General features: G+C 42.3%; 2 protein-coding genes across 2 annotated transcripts; both read left to right on the top strand.

Moving 5' to 3' along the window:
* Positions 1-3291: 3291 nt before the first annotated feature.
* On the top strand, positions 3292-14636 carry grifin (galectin-related inter-fiber protein). The gene is made up of 4 exons (XM_056753780.1): positions 3292-3355; positions 13306-13385; positions 14207-14369; positions 14472-14636. Exons 1-4 carry the CDS (start codon positions 3332-3334, stop codon positions 14634-14636), a joined length of 432 nt encoding a protein of 143 aa, XP_056609758.1. The 5' UTR covers positions 3292-3331.
* Positions 14637-16273: 1637 nt separating this feature from the next.
* LOC130425863 (neuropeptide FF receptor 2) lies at positions 16274-17563 on the top strand. Its single transcript, XM_056752278.1, has one exon. The coding sequence runs from the start codon at positions 16274-16276 to the stop codon at positions 17561-17563; it is 1290 nt and encodes a 429-aa protein (XP_056608256.1).
* Positions 17564-20337: the final 2774 nt, after the last annotated feature.

Below are 20337 nucleotides of genomic sequence, written 5' to 3'. Positions count from 1 at the left end.
CAGACCTCAAATACTGCAAAGAAAACAAGTTAATTCATGTTCGCTTTTAAGCTACACAACAGAATATGTCATTTATTTAGGAACAGTCTAAAAAATTTTTTTACGGCTGTAAGTGTTCGAACGTGTTCTACATCTACGTCTGTTATCAAACTAGAAGAAAAATTGATTAGTTCATTATTGACACTTCAGAATACTGACAAAACTACGGTGATATGATTATTTTGCTTTCCAAAACACATAACATATAAGTGTCGCTTCATCAATGTTTTGCGAAAGTGTGGCATTTTTCATTTCTTGTGCTGACCTCAAAAGGCCAAATGACCATCCACAGCGGGACTGTCCTAATATACCAAATGAATCCAGGACTGTGATCAAATAGATAATACAATAATCAAACATTCACTCTCTCATGATTTATATTGTCAGAGCTGTGCACAGTACAATGTGCACATTGTTTGAATAACTTCTTTATGATCAAATAATTTAATTGTCTCAAATCATTTCATCTCTTGAAGAACAAAGGTGTTTGATTTCTTTCAAGGGTGCCGACTAGGGAATGCTAGGACTGTTTTTGGTGGAGCCTTTTGAGGTTTATGGGTCCTCATAAAACCATGGAAATTAAAGTGTATATGTGATACATTTGACATTCAGTTTATCTCCTGGCATTTTGTATTCTGTTTAAGGGAATGCGGTTTATTTTTGCAGCAGTCCAGCAGGTCTTCATGTGTTTTCATAAAGCATTTCTGTCTGGAGGAACAGTGCTCAGAGGTTTTTCTTTCATATTCCAGGAAGGTTAAAATAACGTAAAACGGTTTACATAGAGATACAGCTACATATAAAAATTAATGTAGAATATTTCATTGTCCATTCACTTTAATCTCATTGCTGTCCAGGAAAAACAAATATTAGGATATTAGCAGGATCCCGTTTGTAATTTGGAATATACACCTGCGATAAGATGTGACTTTAAGATGAGTCGTGTGAGTCACAAACGTCAATGAATCTTGACAGCTCTTTGCTGGTCTAAAGTTATTATGCTACACATTACTCTTGTGAGGTCTTTCCCGGGAGCTTAGCCTCATTAAAGAATTTGTGTTTGATCAGAGCTGTGGTCACAAGACTCATCAAAGCCTGGGCAGCGCAGTGCTAGAGGAATGCATTTCTGCAGGGGGGTCTCCCATGGGATGTCTGTGTTCTGTGAGGGGCAGTCAAACCACATGCTCCTCTCTAACAAACAAACACACATAAGCACTGCTGTCGTCTGCCCTGTAATGTGTGCAGAGTCAAGAGTGTGTGACCTACTGAGGGTCAGAGGCGGTCTCTAAACAAACAGAAACCAAGCGGCATGCTGCCCCATCCTGATGGCTTAGCCCATAGACAAATCATTCATGATATCACTTAAACTCAATTGTTTCTACACAGAATTGAGATAACGTGAAGAGCAAATTGAGACATTTTATTTGCAAAAACATTCTGGTTACTATGTTTAAAATTAACAAAACATCATGTTTTTATTATGTTATGTTTTAATTGTGTTTTATGGTGTTAGTTGGCTATATTTTGAGTTATTACCTAATCAAAACAACGCGACTGCACTTTAATTTATATTACTTGGAATGCACAAAAACTAGATTTTTTTTTGTTTTTGGGGGGAATCTTGTAAGTGATATAGAGTTTTACAAGAAATCTCAACATGTCTTATGTCTTTTGCTGTGCTCAGATTTTTGTCAATATTACCAGTCTATAAACAAAAGTGACCTTACTAGTGGGCCTTACTCATGAAATCCTTCATCACTGTAAATTACAGCTTTATTCTGTTTGAGATTTTTTTTTATTAAAAAATATTTATGTATTGTTTTTTATTCCAAGACTAAATTGACAAAAATCTACGATTACTAGAAAAAAAGGCAATACTGAAACCCCTCCCCTAACTTAATGTGACTGACGTGAAAGCAAATCGTACTAAAATGTACGAATGGGATCATACAAATTCATATGAATTAGCCCAAATTAGCCACATCTGAGAATAGTTACGTTTTTGCAGTGAGATTGTGTTGTGATTACTCACTGAATTATACTCAAATTTACTTCTATAATAATTTTACAGCTTACCGTTAATGTATTTCAATAATTGTCTCACTTTCAATAATTGTTTATTTTTTCTCGTAAGCAATTTTATTGCACACTTGATGCTGTATAGCATTAAGCTTTGGCTTTACATCAAATGCAATTTACTTGGTATTTAAGAAAAACATTGCTAAACTTCCACAGAGTATCCCCGGCGAAAGTGTTATCACACTATGCTATATTTTTCCTCAGTGCTTTTTCTCTTTGTGAGTCTCAGAGAGAGTAAATTGGCATCCTTTAAGCAACCACACCACTCAGCTGATCCCATAGTGAGGTAAAGCAGATCTAAGGGAACAGCCGATCGCTTTTTCTCTTTGTGGGCACATGTGATTCTGCTTTGAGGGTACCGACTGAGGATGTTGAGCTGTTGCCATGACTATGAACAGACTGCTGCCTGTTAGAGTATAGGGCAGCTGAAGGAGTTTTGCATAGTCATGTTCAGACAGCAGCTGGGGCTGTACAGCTAATATGGCTGCCATCTGGACTTAGTTAGCCTATTGTATTGATGCACCTGTCCATCTGTTGTACATGGATATGCGTGTGAATCCAAACTTGTGTGTATTTATTTGTGACCTTGGCAAAAAAAGAAAGCATGCCTTTTATGAACATTAATACCGAATATGGTAACAACAAATTTTATGTTGCATCGGGTAACACATTCTGTATCACTTTTCAAAACTCTTACCCTTGGTAAAAACATGTGATAAAAGTCCCATTGATTTACACTGACCCAAACTATCCCAAACTATTTTTAGACTAGAGCACACTAGCAACCCAGAAGACTCAAGTAGAAACATAAATAACTGTTTTTATAAGAAAGCATCCCTTGCATTTTCCTCAGAAAACGTAAAAACTTGCGTCATTGGTATCCATTCCAGCATAGGTGGGATGAGTCCTGATTCTTTGACAGTCACAAAGAAATTCAACAAGACCAGCCTGTTGGATGACCTCTGCCAGGGCATGAAAAAACCCCCAGTCAGAGCTCCATCGGGCTGCCCTCTCCATCAGTGGATGTAACCCGGCCCCATCTGTGCCATATGGCATACATTCACAAGGTTCTGAGAACGCCGCATCTCACGGCATCATTATGTAAATAAGACAGGCTGAGATTGGTGGGAGAAACTTTAGCCTCCTCTCATTATTATGCATAGAGACCGGAACGAACAAAGGCGCAACCTAATGACGCAATGCAGGGCTTTTAAAAATGGAGACGTCTGACATGGCCGGGGTATGTTTTGATAGTTTTGTTGTCTGAACTCGGAGACTCTCTTGGGAACGAGAGAGCTTGAAACTCAGGACTGAGATGTAAACAACAAACTAGACTTTGCTAGAAATAGGTCTTGAGAATCGTCTGGGAACGTGCTTCCATTGTCTCACGTTCTGTTTAATCCATATGTCTATACCTCTGGGTGGTTGTGTTTCTTCAAGAACTGTTTTATGGGCTGTTCCATGATGTGGTTAAACTGGACCAAGACACATGCTGGTATAAAGTCAGTTTGTTTATAAGAGGAAGAAGAATGAGATCGGTTTTCGGGCCCCCTTTGGGTCGTATTTCCACATTTTATTTTATTTATGGAACATAATATGACTGGAGATTAATTTAGTGCAGGCCAGGTTTGTTTGCTCTCAGCACTGTGGGAGTATCGGTAGCGAGATGACACAATTCACAGGAGTTCTTACAGACCTGGATTAAGGACAGATTTCATATACAGTTTTCTTCTGTCAATAAACACATTTTTTAATGCGAGCACAAAAATAGAATATAAATAGACCACTTTGCAAAATTTAATCATTGGTCCAGAGGTTTTATTTTTTTATTTTAAATGTTACATGCAATTTTTTTTACTTTCATAATTCAATCCATTTTGATTCGCTTCTAAATGTTCTGTTAATTGTATTTTGTTAAAATGTTTCTGTAGTGTTCAAAAACTGAAACAGGAAGCTCTTTTGGACCAGTGTTGAACCAGCATTGTTTGTCTACTACCCAGATTAAAAAAAAACATCAGTTGGAGATCTTAGAAAAATCTTTCAAAAGAAGGCTTGGATTATCTAAATTGTCCAATTGAAATTGTTGAAGATGAAATATCCATATACTGAGGAGTAAAACATTCAGCATTGTGTATGTTTTGGGGTATGTATGTGTGGTATAAATTTGGATTGATAACAACTGTCAGAAGGGTCAAGATTTTCCGTCACTATTTAGGAAATAAATCAATCTTTGTCGCCCTCTCCTGGCTGTGTGTATAACTGCTCAACTCTCATTCACTGCTAAAGAAGGGCTTTTCCAGATGTAAAATGTGTAACATTAGAATGATAATTAAAGCTTAATATACGTTTGCCATATTCCTCTGACACAATCTAGACTCGGTAGCCAGTTTTTACTTAAGTATTGTGTTACTGATATATTACAGATATTAAAGGAATAATTCATAATGAAAATCCTGTCATCATATACTCTTTTTATTTACCCTGTTGTCATTTTATAGTTGTGTGATTTTCTTTCTACCGCAAAACACAAAAGAAGATATTTTGATGAATGTCGTTAACCAAAAAACGACTTTGGTTTTGTGTCCATACGAATGGGAACCAACGGTTCCCTTTCTGTCGGTCTCTCGACGTTGTGTCGAGAACGACAGATGGGGTTCGCCCTTGAGAACCAATCAACTCTGACTACTATAGAAAAGGCCAATGAAATTTGGCGAATGCAATTTGCATGCCGGGCTCCGCCCCCGGAAATCCGGTATAAAAGGAGGCCGGCGTGCAGCATTCACTTACCTTTTGTTCTTCAGAGCCATCGCTCATGAGTACAACTCAGGATTCAATCCTCTACAACTACACGCTGGTGCTACGACGTGTTAAAGCGGATCGTCCCTTCCTGCAGCGACCTTCCCCTGGGCGTCTCGGCGGTTCCGGAGGTGTTAGAGATTTTTTCTAAAAGTCCTTTTCAGGACTGACTGAGCATTCTCCAGCGCGGCATGTCCCGCTGTTCTCTTGGGTGCGGCACCCTCATCGAGGAGGGGGATGGACACGATCGCTGCATTAGGTGTCTGGGCGTCCAGCACACTGAAGCAGCGTTCGTTGACACATCTGCCTGCACTGCGGGCAGATTGTCATTCAGAAGTTGCGGTCACGGGTGGCTGTCTTCCTACGGGAACCAGCCACCATTTCGTCTGCTACCCGGGCTGTGACATCTGTGGCTACGGCCCCGATGACCACCCACGTTAGCAGCGTTAGTGATACGGGGAACTCTGCGAACGTAAACCCGCCAGCCAAGTGCTCACGGGCCGATCGCACCCCGATTCGCTCTTCTGAACGTTCCCCAACCGGCGGTGGCATACCGTCCGGATCCTCACGCACACACTCGGAAACGATGTGTGACGTAGATGAGATGTCGCTCGCAGCATCGGAGGGAGACTGGCATCCGACTCTGCCGAATCCAAACTCCACCCCCAGCGGTCGAGTTCAGGAGGAAGCAGAAGTGATGTCATCCGTGCTAACCCGGGGATACGTGGTTCCCGAGGTCGGTGCGCGGTGCAAACCGCGCCCACCCCGGGTGCCATGTTTTTCCCGGAGGTGCATGAGGAGCTGTGTAAAACTTGGAACGCTCCACTCACGGACCGTTCCAGTGAAACCAGCTCCGGCTCCCTTACTTCCCTCGATGGTGAGGCAGCCAAGGACTGCGTCGAGATCCCCCGGGTGGAACGTCCGCCTGCGGTGCACCTGTGCCGCGGACGGCTACCACCTGGGGGGGGATCGACCACTCCTACCGTCCAAAGCACGTAAGACTTCGGCATCACTGGTGTCGAAAGCTTGCGATGTTGCGGGCCAGGCTGCCTCCTCTCTCTATGCCTTGGCCATCCTGCAGGTCCGCCAGGCCAGGGCGTTGAGAGGGCTCCACGAGGGTAAGGCCGACCCGGGTATAATGCAGGGTCTCCGTGCCACCGCTGACAGCGCTCTACGGGCGACTAAGGCGGCGGCACGGGCCCTGGGTCGGACGATGTCCACGGTAGTGGTCCAGGAGAGACACCCCCGGCTATACCTTGTGCAGAAGAGTGACAGCAAGGAAGTCCGCTTTCTTGATGCACTCATCTCGCAGGGTGGGTTGTTGGTAACACCGTCGAGGACTGCGCTCAGCAGTTTTTTGACGGCGAAGCAGACAGTGGCAATTAACCACATTTTTTTCACGCCGCGACTCGGCCGCCTACAGGCCTCCGAGATCTCACGTGACATCTGCTTCCCTGCAACCCAGGACCCTTTCGACATCGGCTCCGGTTCCTGTGCCCCCACAGGCGGCACCCCGGAAGCAGAGGTCGAGGGGGAAACCTCCACCCCGTCAGCAACCTCCTCGCGAGAAGGGACACTGACGGGAAGACCCCAGGGAGAACAACATCGGGCCCGAACCTTCACAGCCACGGCTCTGATCGGTCGGTACGGGACGACTCCTGCCTCGTCACCAAAGCCGGGCCCTTGTTAGGGCTTGGCGCCCACTTACTCACTGAGTTTTCTGTTCTCCCCGGGTTTACTTGCAGCCGATCGCACACTCCACTGGACTGTGCTCGGCGAACCGACCTCACACCCTGGCGAGGCGTGAGGTCGTACACATACGACAGCCGTCACCACTCTCAAACCGACAGTGCGTGCCGTTGTCCCGCCAGGCAGGTAAGCAGGCGGAGCAAAAACCTGGCAAAACAGGCATCGAGTTCGTCCCTCAAAACCAAGATGTTCAGTGGGTCACCACCCGCACTTGGCTACTCCCAAGATGGAAGATGGCTACTCCCCCTATACGGCTGAGACCATCACCCAGGCTAGGGCCCCATCTACTAGGCGGTTACACGCCTCTAGACGGTGCCTCTTCTCGTCCTGGTGTCTTTCTCAACGAGAAAGACCCACTGAGGTGCTTGATCAGGATTGTGTTCCCCTCCTCACGAGACTGGAGACTAACATCTCCCTTCCACACTGAAAGTGTATGTAGTCGCTATTGCCACTCATCACGACTCAGTCGGTGGAAAGTTTCTAGGGCAACACGACCTGGTCACCAGGTTCCTAAGCAGCGAGAGGGCGGAATCCGCCTCATCTCCGCTCCATACCCTCTTGGGACCCTAAGTGGTCCTGGGGAGCCTCAGGGCCCCCCAAAGAGCCCCTCGGAGGTTCCGATCTTCCTCATAGAGTAAGACGGCCCTCCTGACGGCGCTCACTTCCTTCAAGAGGGTAGGGGACCACCGAACATCCTCCGTGTCCCTGGATTGCCTTAAACTCGGCCCTGGAAACTCTCACGTTATCTTGAGACCCAGGCCCGGAGGCGTGCCCAAGAAGTTCCCACTACTCCCTCCGGGGCCAAGTGGTGAACTTGCAGGCGCTCCCCATAGGGGAGGAAGACCCAACCCGATTAGTGTTGTGTCCAGTACGTACTGGACCGCACGCAGAGCTCTGAAGCTCTGACCAGCTCCGTGTCTGTTGGAGGACAGCAGAAGGGGAAGGCTGTCTCCAAACAGAGGCTGGCGCACTGGGTCGTGGACGCCGTTACGACGGCATTCCGATCTCAGAATCTCCCATGCCCATTGGCAGTGAGGGCTCACTCCACACGGAGTTTAGCCACCTCCTGGACACTGGCAGAAGCGCCTCTCTAGCAGACATCTGTAGAGCTGCGGGTTGGGCTATGCCCAAACACCTTCGCTAGGGGTTAACAACCTTCGCGTAAACCCGGTGTCAGCCCACGTCCTGCGTGGCGACATGTAGGACTGGCATCCGGGGGGGCGTATGCCTGCGAAAGCACCTTTCCACCCTCTAACAGGTTGGGTCAGTGTGCTATTTACCTTTTCTTCTTACCCGAACACATCGCTAAGAAACTGGTACCTCACCAGCCTCCCTTCTTACCCAGACACTGGTTAAGAATAGGCATTCCATCCATCACCAAACAAGCACCCCCTGGGGGCTGGCTGGGCAGAGCAGCCTTCCCCCTTAGGCCGGGATACCATGTGAGCTATCACAGATAGCTCTAACCGGACCTAGTGCTACCGGACGTCTGTAACACCCCCTCCGTGGGCTGTTCCGTCTGATGTATCCTCATGAGAATGGTTCCCACTCCTGGTAACCCATGAGCTTCCCCAGGTGGGCCTCCACCTCGCGGTTAACTACTCAGTCCGCACGTTCCATGCGTTCTCCTCCAAGGACGAGACCATACCTATATCCACCATATTCCTCCCCACGGGTAGGAGGTGGCCTCTGTAGCGCTTCTCTGATTAAGAGTCGCGCTTACCCGGTGTAAACTGATCTGGACGGCCTCTCGCCTATAGAGAGCTAAGGCCCCGTCCGTGAAAGTTACCGGTCAGGGCTGTACCCATCTTTCTCCAAGAAAGCTCTGGAACCCCCCGACCACCACACTGGAAGGTTACAGTCTCACGAAAGCTTCGAGATGACACGCCCAGGCTTGTTACCGTCGCTTCGCTAGAGATTGTGACGCGATACAGCGTTGTGGCGTTTTCCATAGGCAACCCCATCTGTCGTTCTCGACACAACGTCGAGAGACCGACAGAAAGGGAACGTCTTGGTTACGTATGTAACCTCAGTTCCCTGATGGAGGGAACGAGACGTTGTGTCCCTTATGCCACGAACACGTATCGTATTCTGCTGCAGTTTGAGAGGTCTCAGGCTCTTCAGAACAAAGGTAAGTGAATGCTGCACGCCGGCCTCCTTTTATACCGGATTTCCGGGGGCGGAGCCCGGCATGCAAATTGCATTCGCCAAATTTCATTGGCCTTTTCTATAGTAGTCAGAGTTGATTGGTTCTCAAGGGCGAACCCCATCTGTCGTTCTCGACACAACGTCCCGTTCCCTCCATCAGGGAACTGAGGTTACATACGTAACCAAGACGTTTTCTCTTATCAACACGTTTCAAAATATCTTCTTTTGTGTTCTGCAGCAGAAAGAAAGTCATACAGGTTAATATGGCAAGAGGGTGAGTAAAAATGAATTTCTGTCAGAAATCATCTCTTTAAACCGTACAGTAGGTATTACTAATGGTATGCTGTTGTTCAAAATCACGTTGACCCTAGTAAAAAATGCTGAATAAATACTGTAAATGAACCCAACACGATGATAAAAAAATGATTGTTAGGAATGCACTTCTACAGTTTTATCTTCGCCCTTCCGTAGAAAATGTGTTTGTTTTCTTTGTTTTACACATGGTCTCCCTGAACACCACACAAAAGTAATTACATTTCATATGGAGGACATTTGCACTCTAATAAAACTGAACTTCTGTTTACAGTCTGTTCTCATTAGATTAGGAACAGGCAAGAATAAACAGACAATGATTATTATAGATGAGCCATGCATTGATGAGATCCTTCGCATTGCGATCATGTTATATAGGCCTATAGCCAGCGGACAAATATACACATTTGTCTGCAATGATTATGATTTAAACATTCCTCAGAGGAATTCCCAAAGTGGTTGTATGTCCCAATAAAAATGTAGGGATGGTGACATAAGGAAGGATGTAATTTCACCCAATTCAGAAGCATACTTGTATGTCCACAAGTCACTTTCTATGATGAGAATGTATGGGCAATGGCAGCCAAAACAAACATGAGCCTCTTTTTGTAAAAAAAAATGGTGTATTTTTCCAAAAAATACCCTGATATACCATACGTTTGATAAACTACCCCAAAAATGTATAAATAGAGATGTTTTCTGCGCTTACTGTAGGCCTACGTCATTGCACAGATGTTTCTCACTCTCTGAACTAATGTGGATATTCACATATCTATTTGTCTTTCTGCTTGTCTCTCTGTGAATAATATTTTTCCTCCACATGACTCTTCCGTGCATCTTCTTGATTCCTACAGGCAAAATGCCGACTTTACCAGAGAGCGTTTAATATCTTCAGACACAACCAACATTAGAAGAGACACGGCGTGTCACAACGTTTTCTTTGTATGTGGTAGTTGATAGGTCATATTAGCATTCTGTTTAGACCCCCACCCAGTTCCAAGCAATTTGTTTTCACTGTGCGTCAGGGCTCGTGGTACCCGAGAGGCAGCTCACAGCCTCATATGAGATGCAATCTAGCAGGACGGAGCCCCTGGCATGTACGGAGACGGCAGCAGCCTGTGATCATGTCCTTGCTTTCTATCTAAGGCTGGGGGGGTGTTTAGGGTGGAGCCCATGGCCATGTAACTGACTCGCCAACTGATGACAAACTAGAACACACACACTTTACAGAGCTGTGAAACTGTGAAGAGTGCTAGGTAGTGGAGAGGGTGGGTTTTGACATTTTGTGTCCGAAGGGCATCGTAATAAGACTTAAGTTTGGTGATATTTTATTTATGAATCTTTTTGTCGGCTTTATTGTGGTATAGGAATGCAGGGTATTTTGCAGCTGTAAGCACGCACATAGACTGGAGAGCTTTAGTTAGCCATTGTGTCTAAACACAGACAGGAAAGTCCTAAGGGCTGGCAGATTTGATGGGCTATAAAGCCAAAACAGACACCCACATGGATAGCTGTTTAATCTCCAGGATCAGCGGCCAGTCGTACACCGGCACAAAAAAAAAGTGAAAAACGTCACATGGCACAAAGCAACACATCTCGCTCACTGCTGATGTCGACACTTTCTCTCCGTGAGCTCATCAAAAACACATTATCTTCGCCGGATAATGTATACACTCCATTGCCCAAAAAACAAATGCCATAATTCATTGCGATGATGATGTTTCATGTTTTGTAATGAGCAAAGCCTCATTTACCAGACTCTGTGTCATTATTTCCATATACAACATCCGTTATATGTGAAATCTTAGACATGATGTTTATGAGGTACCTAAAATGCATTTTGAACTCATGTTGATTTTGGTTGTCAATCAGAAATCCCCTGTGTCAGTGCAACTGCTGTATTGCTATTCTACACTATATACTGTGTTGATATGCACAAACTCGCCGCAAACAAAAGGCCAGTGATCCTGCTAAGCTCTTCCCTCACGTGGTGTCACCGTCTCTTTAAATGATCTGTCTGCGTCCCAAACAGATCCAGCTGGATGCCGATCAAACACAGCGCTGTTGACAAGATGACAATACGGATAAGGAAAACACCCTTTGATGAACTGAAAACAGAGTCAGGTCCGGTTTGTTTACTATGATGTGTAATAGCCAAATATAACAACATTTATTTACTTTTGTTTGTTTTTATACACTAAAACTGACTTATATGCTATAAATACAAAGCAGAACATAACACAACGTGCACGTTTTTCTTATGGAAGCTGAAGTCTTCACATTAAATAATTACTATTGAAATAAATTCAGATGATAGATATTGGTTTTAAAATGCATATCAGGGGAGTGGAAGCTAATTTAATTGGACAGTTCCCCCCCAAAAATATGAAAATTCTGTCATTTATTGACCCTCGTGCTGTTGCTCAGTCACCTTTCACTTTCATTAAGTAAAAAAGGTAAAAGTGAATATGAATGGTGACTGAGATCTCATTCGGCTTCTGCTGATTAACAAAGTGACTTTATTCCATCATGTCTCGTAGTTTAACCATGTTTAAAAAGAAGCATAATGGTTTGGTATAACATGGGGTGATTTATTTTTTGGGTCAACTGTCCCTTTAACTCCTCATCGGAATAGATCATCCCTCAGTCTCCCTCTGTCTGCTGAACTAATGATGTCTCAATCATTTTCTATGCCACTGCTTTTAAACTAATGGGGACATTAAGTAGCATTGGTTTTAATCTAGAGGGCACTCCATCACTACCTGTGAAATACCCACAGACGTCCATTGACGTCATTTCAGCTCAATGCTCTTTCAACATTTATTTACATTTATGCATTTTTGGCAGACACTTTACTCCAAACGACTAACATTTTATTATACTACACATTTTTGTATCAAAGTAGGTGATTTGTATCTTGTATCTTTCAAACATCATTGAAAGGGCTGTGATGGAACAGTTTATCCAAAAATTAACCCTAATTTTCTTTCAAACCCCATATGACTTTATTTTTCTTAGAAATGAAAACACTTTTTTCATTTTGGGTGAAGTAGTCCTTTAAAAAATCCATAACTTAGATAAACTGCATCTCTGACACACATTGCACACAAAGTCAGTTACCAGTGCTCATTATTGCTGTAATTTGGAGGCTTGAAATCTTACAAAGACATCAATGCCCATACCGGATTTAGTCATTGAAGCTCGGCGACAATAAACACATTAAACATCGAAACCGTGACAGGTTTCAAAATTCCCTTCGGTTACCCAAACAGTCCACGCAGACACTGAGATTAATACGAAAGCGGCTCATAATTCAGATAACAGAGCATGTGGCACAGCTCTGACAGACATTAAAGTCTCCGCTGAAGCAGGTGCTGGCCAATGATGCTGAACCGATACTGCAGACTCATACGGAAATTCTATGATGTCTCGACTTCTGTTAGTGTGGCTTCATCCATCACTGAGTTTTAGCATTTTCTGTATCTCCCTCATTCAGCCCTGCGTCTTCATTCTGCTTCAATCTTCCGTTTGCTTCACTGCTTTCATAAGAAAGCAAAGATAATACGTGAGAGTCGCAGATGCCGAGAGCATATTGTTTTATTTACGAATAGCATCATTTTGTGGATGTGGAATTGGGGTGACCTCAGTTTATTCACTTGAATTCAGCTTTTCGGCCAGAACTAATGAAAATGATGGAACACTTATTTCATTCAGAAGAAATGGATGGGACCGGTTTCATCAAGAGCACAAAGTCCTAAATAAAATAATATTGATATTTTATTTAACGTCTTGTGTACCTTCAGGGCACAGAATATTGCTTTAATTTCCAGTTTCTTTTATAACCGTCCATAACCATGCAGTATGAAAGAGGTCTATTAATTTCTGATCATGTCGGAGATGAGATTTTCTTAATGGACTGTCGTAGTGTAATTGGACAGTTTTACAGTCTTCGGCACCCTGGATTTTCAGGACTGTAAATGCTCTTAATATGACAGATCTGCTTGATGTTGATAATTAACATCATATCTGATCTTTTTAAGACTATAAGCAATATACAATAACCTTAAGGCAGAGTAACAGAGGCATAATATAGAGTGAAATTTATTTTTAACCTATGTTAATGGAAATGGCACCATTGTTTTTTAAATATATGTATACAATTTTGAGCATTTTTTATTGTTTTAGTTTGAGGCTTCCTGTCATGAAGGTCTGTGTCCGGGATGGAGCTTCATTCTGAAGGGTGAAACCCAGGCAGAAGCCAAAAAGTAAGTCTTTCTCATAATAAATCATTTTTGTCAACATCCTTAGATCTCGATGGCCGTTTCCAAGAAAGCTGTTGCCTGCATGGGGAGATTGAGATAGTTGCCTCTGTTATCATTCTTTTGAATGGTCCGTGAGATCTGCCATGCAAGAGAAATACTTCTCTGCTTGTATGGCAGTTTATTCAATCTACCAGCAAATTATTACTTTTGTCTATTTTCTATATTTTAAATGTGTCTATATTCTGTCAATTTTCTCATTCAATACTTTTTGTTTCACAAATCAGTATCAGGAAACTTAAAGTCGACGTTGAATCAAAATTGACCTGGTCTTCTAGGTCTTATTTTAAATTAATTGTTGGTCCACCGTTTTCCAACAATTTACCCTCACAACCACACATCACAGTGTGATTACTTGTTTTTCCTTGAAATGGCTTCCTGTTCTGCTGATGTCACATGATTCATTGCACAATCTTAACCAACATCTAGAAGTTATTTACAGATGTAAGAAAACTCACATTCAGGACTGGCTCAGTTATTGAACAGAACACTCACTTGTCATGATCCAATCAATCCCCAGTGGAGGAAATCAAAGTACCAACATTTCTCCTTGAATGCACATCATATTAAGGAAGCACAAAACTATAAACGGGGTCAAAATTGCTTGTTTTTTCATCATTTCTAGATGAAATTCACCTCTATGACTGTGATGGATACACGCTCAAGTCTCATCGTATTTTTATAACAGCCATTCAACCAGCTGGCTCGGACTCAGATTTGCCCAAAGTCATTTGTCATAACAGTAAATGTGTCTTTTTATCCCCAAGGTTTGAGATCAATTTCCTCTGTGACCGGGATGACAGAATAGCCTTCCATTTCAACCCTCTTTTCACTGAGTCAGATATCATCTGCAACTCCTTCATTGCAAACCACTGGGGAAAGGAGGAGAGATGCAGTAACTTTCCCTTCGGGACAGAGGAGCCTTTCCAGGTGACTGATGTGCACTTTTTTACTGACAGAGTATCAAACACAGTAGGATTGTTTTTTGATTGCGATAGATAGTGACTTAACCCACATCAATTCTCTCAACAGATTGAAATTTGCTCTGATAATGAACACTTTCACGTTTACATTGACGACACCAAGATCATGCAGTATAAACACCGCGTGGAAGACCTGAAGACCATCACTAAAGTACAAGTGGTGAACGACGTCAACATCTCCTCTTTAGAGATCGCCAAAAAACATCATTACTGAAGCTGTGCAGTAAAGATGAGCGAAGAGTTGTGTCAGCTACACAGGCTTTTGTTTGTTTACATTTGTTATCGTATATGTTTCACGTTTCTGTTTACAAAGCTGGTCATGAATATCATCTTGGGTTGATTTGCCGGTGAAAGTGTGGTTATTGGTATTCCTTATTGAAACTTTTTCAAATTTCTAAATAAATCAGATGTTTGAAAGAGGAAATTTTGGGGTGGCTTTGAAGTCGATGGCTTCGTCAAACCACATCTTGGAAAGTAAGATATAAGATTGGATATGGGTGTAATGGAAATACAAAATAATACATTCACAGTTAAACTGACATAAAGCTCATAACCAAAGTATAAGCACTAACAAAAACATATGAGAACACATGTCTGCACAAATGAATCATGTAGAATAAAGAAAAGCAACTATAGGCCCCCAATGAGATCAACTTATCATGTCATATCATTTTATTTATCATGTTCGTTACCATTATTATAATCATTTTTAAAAGAACATAGAAAAAATGTATAAATTCTACTTCCGAGTCATGGGTTCGAGCCCCTAAACGCAGTAATACAATTATAAAGCATAAATGCACAACGTACACTTTAGCTAAATGTACGCTTTGAGGTAATATCAGCAGCATTAATCACGACGGTGGTTACGTTTCATAAATTATCGCATAGTATTGAACATACATACATACATTGAACATTTACATTTTTGTCTACCTGATTAATCAAATATATCAACTTACCAACCCACACACACACACAATAGTTGTAAAGTTTCAGCCAAACCTTTCCATCCTTTCTCGGTCCATTTCGCGCCTTTCTCGCCACATCCGCTTGTTTAATTACAGTGATCAACACCTCAAGGAGCGATGAGGTGGATATATCGCGCATCGCGGGGGCGCGCGTCACTTAAGCCAGCAGAGACCGAGCCGCGCATCCTTAAGACTCGCCGCAGCCGCTCATTTCCTCACATCAGCGTCAGATGAGGGAGCAAACACAGTCTCTCAGAGGGCACCTGCTACTAACAGCATATCTGGCAACCTGTTGGTATGTATTTTTATTTGCTCAGAATACTTTTTGTTCGGGAATGTGAATATGTAAAATAATATTTAAAAACATTCATTTTCGTGCTTCTGTTCAATGAAAACCCATAATAAACAACAAGAGAAAACATCAAATGTGGTAGATACAAATGCAAAAAATAATCGTATTACAGTTTTTAAACGAGATGTGAGTCCTAATAGTAACAAGGTTCTGCATTATTCATGTATTTACTTCAGGCTATTCTGTGTTGCAAAGTTAAATGTAAAAAAACGAGGAAAAAAACCCATAGATAGATAGATGTATTTTAAATGTAGCGTGAAATGATTCTGTTGAATATATAATATAATTACAACAGTCATTGTTTTGAATGTGGTGCTTAGATTGCTTATCCATTTTAATTTCCTTCCCAATGTGTGCTATGTTTGTATAGCGTCCACACGCTTAAATCCTGGTTTCCGGTTCTTTGCCCTTTCTGGCTGAGAAGATGTCTTGAGCATAACAAATGATCTCTGGGATGTTTGGATTCAGACGTCTGTCTATGAAAACCTCACATATATTTTCCAAGCCTATAAAAGCCACGCAAGGAATATGAATTACACCACAGGCTTCCAGAGAAAGGACCTGGAGCTCCTGAACGCTATTTTGACTCTGAATGGCTCTTTCCACGGAGCCGAGGACTTCGGGGGGGACGTTGTCCAGCACCAGAATGGAGAAATGGAGAGACTTCTGCTGCTAACAATCAAGGAGCCAACTACTATCGCACTCACCGTAATGTATTTGCTAGCGTTCCTGGTGGGCTTCATCGGAAATCTCATGGCCATTCGAATGCTCACCTGCCAGAGGAGTAATAGGATGCAGAGCATCAGTGCCACCCGGAGTTTACTCATCAACCTGGCAGTGTGCGACCTGATGGTGGTTTGCATCTGCATGCCTATCACGCTCGGCCACACCATTTACACCGCGTGGGTGTACGGAGACCTCCTGTGTAGAGCCGTTCCGTTCATCCAGGCCGTGTCTGTTTCAGCCAGCGTTTTGAGTCTGACCGTCATCAGTGTTAACAGATACTACAGCGTTCACAGCCCGTTGAGTTCCCTCTCCTACTTCACGCAGAAGAAGATCTACATCACCATTGTGTGCGTATGGGTCCTGTCCTCTGCGATCTGTGTGCCTCTGCTCTTCATGATCAAGCTGGATAAGATCCACCTGATCGACATCACCGTGCCCATCTGCAGGGAGCTGTGGCCCCAGGCGAGACTCAAACAGTTGTACAACGTCCTCCTTTTCGTCGCTCTCTACTGCATACCGGTGACCTTCAACCTGATCATCAGCTTCCTGACTGGCAGAAAGCTCTGGAGGCCTTCTCAACATTTCGCCGACCTTGATCCGCACAGCCAGGCCATGTACACCTCGCGTCTGAAGATGCGCAAAAAGATCGCCAAGGTTGTGGTCACTTTGGTCCTCCTGTTCGCCGTCTCCTGGCTCCCTCTTTATGTTGCGGATATCCTTATCGACCGGGAGGTTCATCCGCCTCACTGGGTTTTGCAGGCTCGTCCTTTTGCCCAGTGGTTGGGCCTCACTAATTCCAGCCTCAATCCCATCTGCTATTGCTTTTTGGGTGATCTGTACCGTTCTGCCAGAGCAGTCAGGTCGAAGTATCATCAGAGGATGCTCTCCGTCCTCAGATCCTCCAGCTCTTTTAAACTGTCCAGTTTGCTGTCGATCAAGAGCCAGCAATCTGGCCGGCGCCAAGCTGCCGTGAGCCAGATATCGGTGGAGACACTGTCCGACTGGACTTCCAATAACAACCAGATGGTGTCTCTTCAAAGTCTCTCAGAGAGGACAGTGTATAGTCCTAATACTGAATTGTCTAAACTATAGTTTGGACGCTTATCACTTGAGGCGATGCAGGACGCACTTAAGTGTTGTTCATTCACCTTTAGTGCTGTGAAATACAGAAGCATGCAAAGTTGCGCCACTTGGCGTACCGAGAAAAATAGCAAAGTGCATTTTGTTTGTGTAATTGACTGTGCACAGTTACACTGTTGCTTCATTTGCATTGTACCGAAATAAAAGAGGGAGAAGGTTTGATGTAAAATGGATATGAAGGGAACTCTTTTGTATAGACATACTGTAACTGACCCTGATTTATATAAATGCTCAATTACTCGCCAACAAAAACAGGACAGATGTATTTTGACTGATAAACGTATTAACTGTATAGTGCATGTACATCTGCATTTGTGTTCAGGTTATTATAGACCGTTTCAAGAATACAAGAATGATGGTCAGAATAAAAGGACCTAAATGCCTTGTGAAGATTTCATTCAAATCAATCCTGTTTAATTAAATGCACAGAGCTTCATCGTGACTCACTTGCACTTGTCTTATTCAATGGAATCCAATTATACTATGGACTGGTTCACTAGGGTCTAAAATCTTTTGATCCCTACACTTGAAACGAAAATAATGTATACACAATTTCACATCAAGCAGCCTACTTCTTTTCATTTCCGTCAGCATGAGATATTTATTTACTATGGGATGATTAGATTTTGAAATTTGCGAAGGCTGAAAGGATTATATGTTGAGGATCCAGCACATTTTTTTTTTTTTTTTGAAGATGAAATATACAGATAATGTTGTTGAAACTGAAGTTTGAGCTTTCCCACATCTTTATAAATGTCTTTGTTCTGATGAACACAGAGAAAGATATTTGGAAGAATGTCAGTAACCAAACAGTTTTTGGACACATGGACTACCACAGTAGGAAAAATGAAAATGGTAGCCAAAAGTGCACCAGAACTGTTTGCTTTCCTACATTCTTCAAAATATCTTATTTTGTGTTCAACAGAATAAAGACATTTTTTATATAGTCAATTTTAGATACTGACAGCATTATTCCAAATATCTTTCTCTGTGTCAAATAAAAATATATACACATTTGAAACAACTTGAGGGTGAGTAAATGAGGACACAATTTTTATTTTTGGGTGAACTGTTCATTTAAGTCAAAACACAGTCATGAAATCTCACAATAAGAGCTTCTTCTATCTCTTCCACAGATGTCTTATCATCACCATCTCTAACATTGCCCTCATATTCATGCAGATTCAGATTAGGAACTGTCACTTCACTTAGTGTGTAGAATAGGGCTTGATTAGCCTATAATACACAATAATGGTATTTCACTTTAGCAAGAACGAGCACTAGCGAGAGCAGATTTTGGTAGCTGATGATTAGTAATTTTGTTCAGGAGAGTTGCGGCTCGCAGCAGTGCTGTTATGAGCCCGGGCTCAGTGGCACGTCTGTCACAGGAACAGGGCGTAACAGAAAGTATGAGGAGCGCTTCTTGAATGAAAAACTGGTTTTATGAGTATCTTGGAGCAGATGGTATTATCCCTCTAGACGCGCCGGCATCAAATATATATTTTAATCCAATGCATTCCATTTCATATTTGCATTCGAATGCAATGGACAATTACACTACAAACACTCCCGTAGGGTTCGACCTGGCCTGCGTCAGATTTGCTTATCTGTTTTCAATTATGCTGTTGGCTAATTCAACTTATCCGATCGCTGCACAGCTCAAATGAAACTCAATAATGCAATTCAAACTCTGCACTTTTAATACGAGAACATTAAAGAGGCGTATGTGCTTTGAATAAATAACTCTAATCATTCAGAACTGTTATTTATGTGATTTTCATAATTAATTGCATTAGTTTGTTGTGTGTAAAGTGCATCTTCACAGAGTTCTGAAAGCATTATACTACATTATAGACATAATAACCACCAATTATACCATTAATTTCCTTTTTGCATTCATGACAAACATGATTAAACCATGTTAGCTACATTAGATCCAATTAAAAATGTAAATGACAAATTTTACAAAAAGCTAGACTTGACAATCCTGCAGAGGACATCTGGTTATGGAAAATGAATGGATGGTTGCTTAATACTAACGTTTTATAGTCGTGCTTTGATTACTTTATATTGGGCAGTCAAGAACATGTCAACGTTAAGCATTATTCTATATATTTATATATATGTATAACCACCCTGTAAGTCACACCCTGGCTCTCATGTGTCTTCTGTATAGATTAATCCGATAAAATATCTGGCTCTGACAAAACAACACCAAGAAAAATCTGGCACCGGCTCAAACCGAGCAGCTGAAGAAACAGCAGAAGAAAAGAAACACATCCTCTTCGTCAACACCTGACCTATTAAATTCTATTTCAATATTAGTATTTTCTAACATCTGTTTATTTTGTTCACATTATTGCCCTTTTGTTGATTTAATAGCTTCTGTTGTTCTCATAAATTTGTAAATTGCTTTGCATAAAAGTGTCTGCTTATAAATGTAAAAATCTGACAAAGTTCCATTGTTATGTCTATTGTAAAGAAATCTGTTCTTGGAAAGCTACGCTTTACTTAAACTTAAATAATTTAACTTCCAAACTTATTTGAAAAATTCATATCAAATATAAGACACTATCGTTACTTTAAGGCATTGACGACTTCTTCAAAATACATCTACATTATATATATATACATAAACTGTATAATTATGTACTGTATGACATGAATATGCTGGTAGATCAGAGAATGTACATTGATCCCAGTGAAACATTAATATATAAACTAAT

The sequence above is a fragment of the Triplophysa dalaica genome, chromosome 7 (assembly GCF_015846415.1).
Source record: "Triplophysa dalaica isolate WHDGS20190420 chromosome 7, ASM1584641v1, whole genome shotgun sequence".
NCBI classification, from domain to species: domain Eukaryota; kingdom Metazoa; phylum Chordata; class Actinopteri; order Cypriniformes; family Nemacheilidae; genus Triplophysa; species Triplophysa dalaica.
Note: the sequence above shows the minus strand (reverse complement) of the source record. Positions and strands in the feature narration are given on the sequence as shown.

Excerpts from the sequence above, each read along its gene's own strand:
- grifin (XM_056753780.1), top strand. The coding sequence starts at position 3,332 with ATGGAGACGTCTGACATGGCCGGG. Across the intron at positions 3,356-13,305 it reads AGACGTCTGACATGGCCGGG|TTTGAGGCTTCCTGTCATGA; the intron begins GTATGTTTTGAT and ends TTATTGTTTTAG. Across the intron at positions 14,370-14,471 it reads GGACAGAGGAGCCTTTCCAG|ATTGAAATTTGCTCTGATAA; the intron begins GTGACTGATGTG and ends TTCTCTCAACAG.
- LOC130425863 (XM_056752278.1), top strand. The coding sequence starts at position 16,274 with ATGAATTACACCACAGGCTTCCAGAGAAAGGACCTGGAGCTCCTGAAC.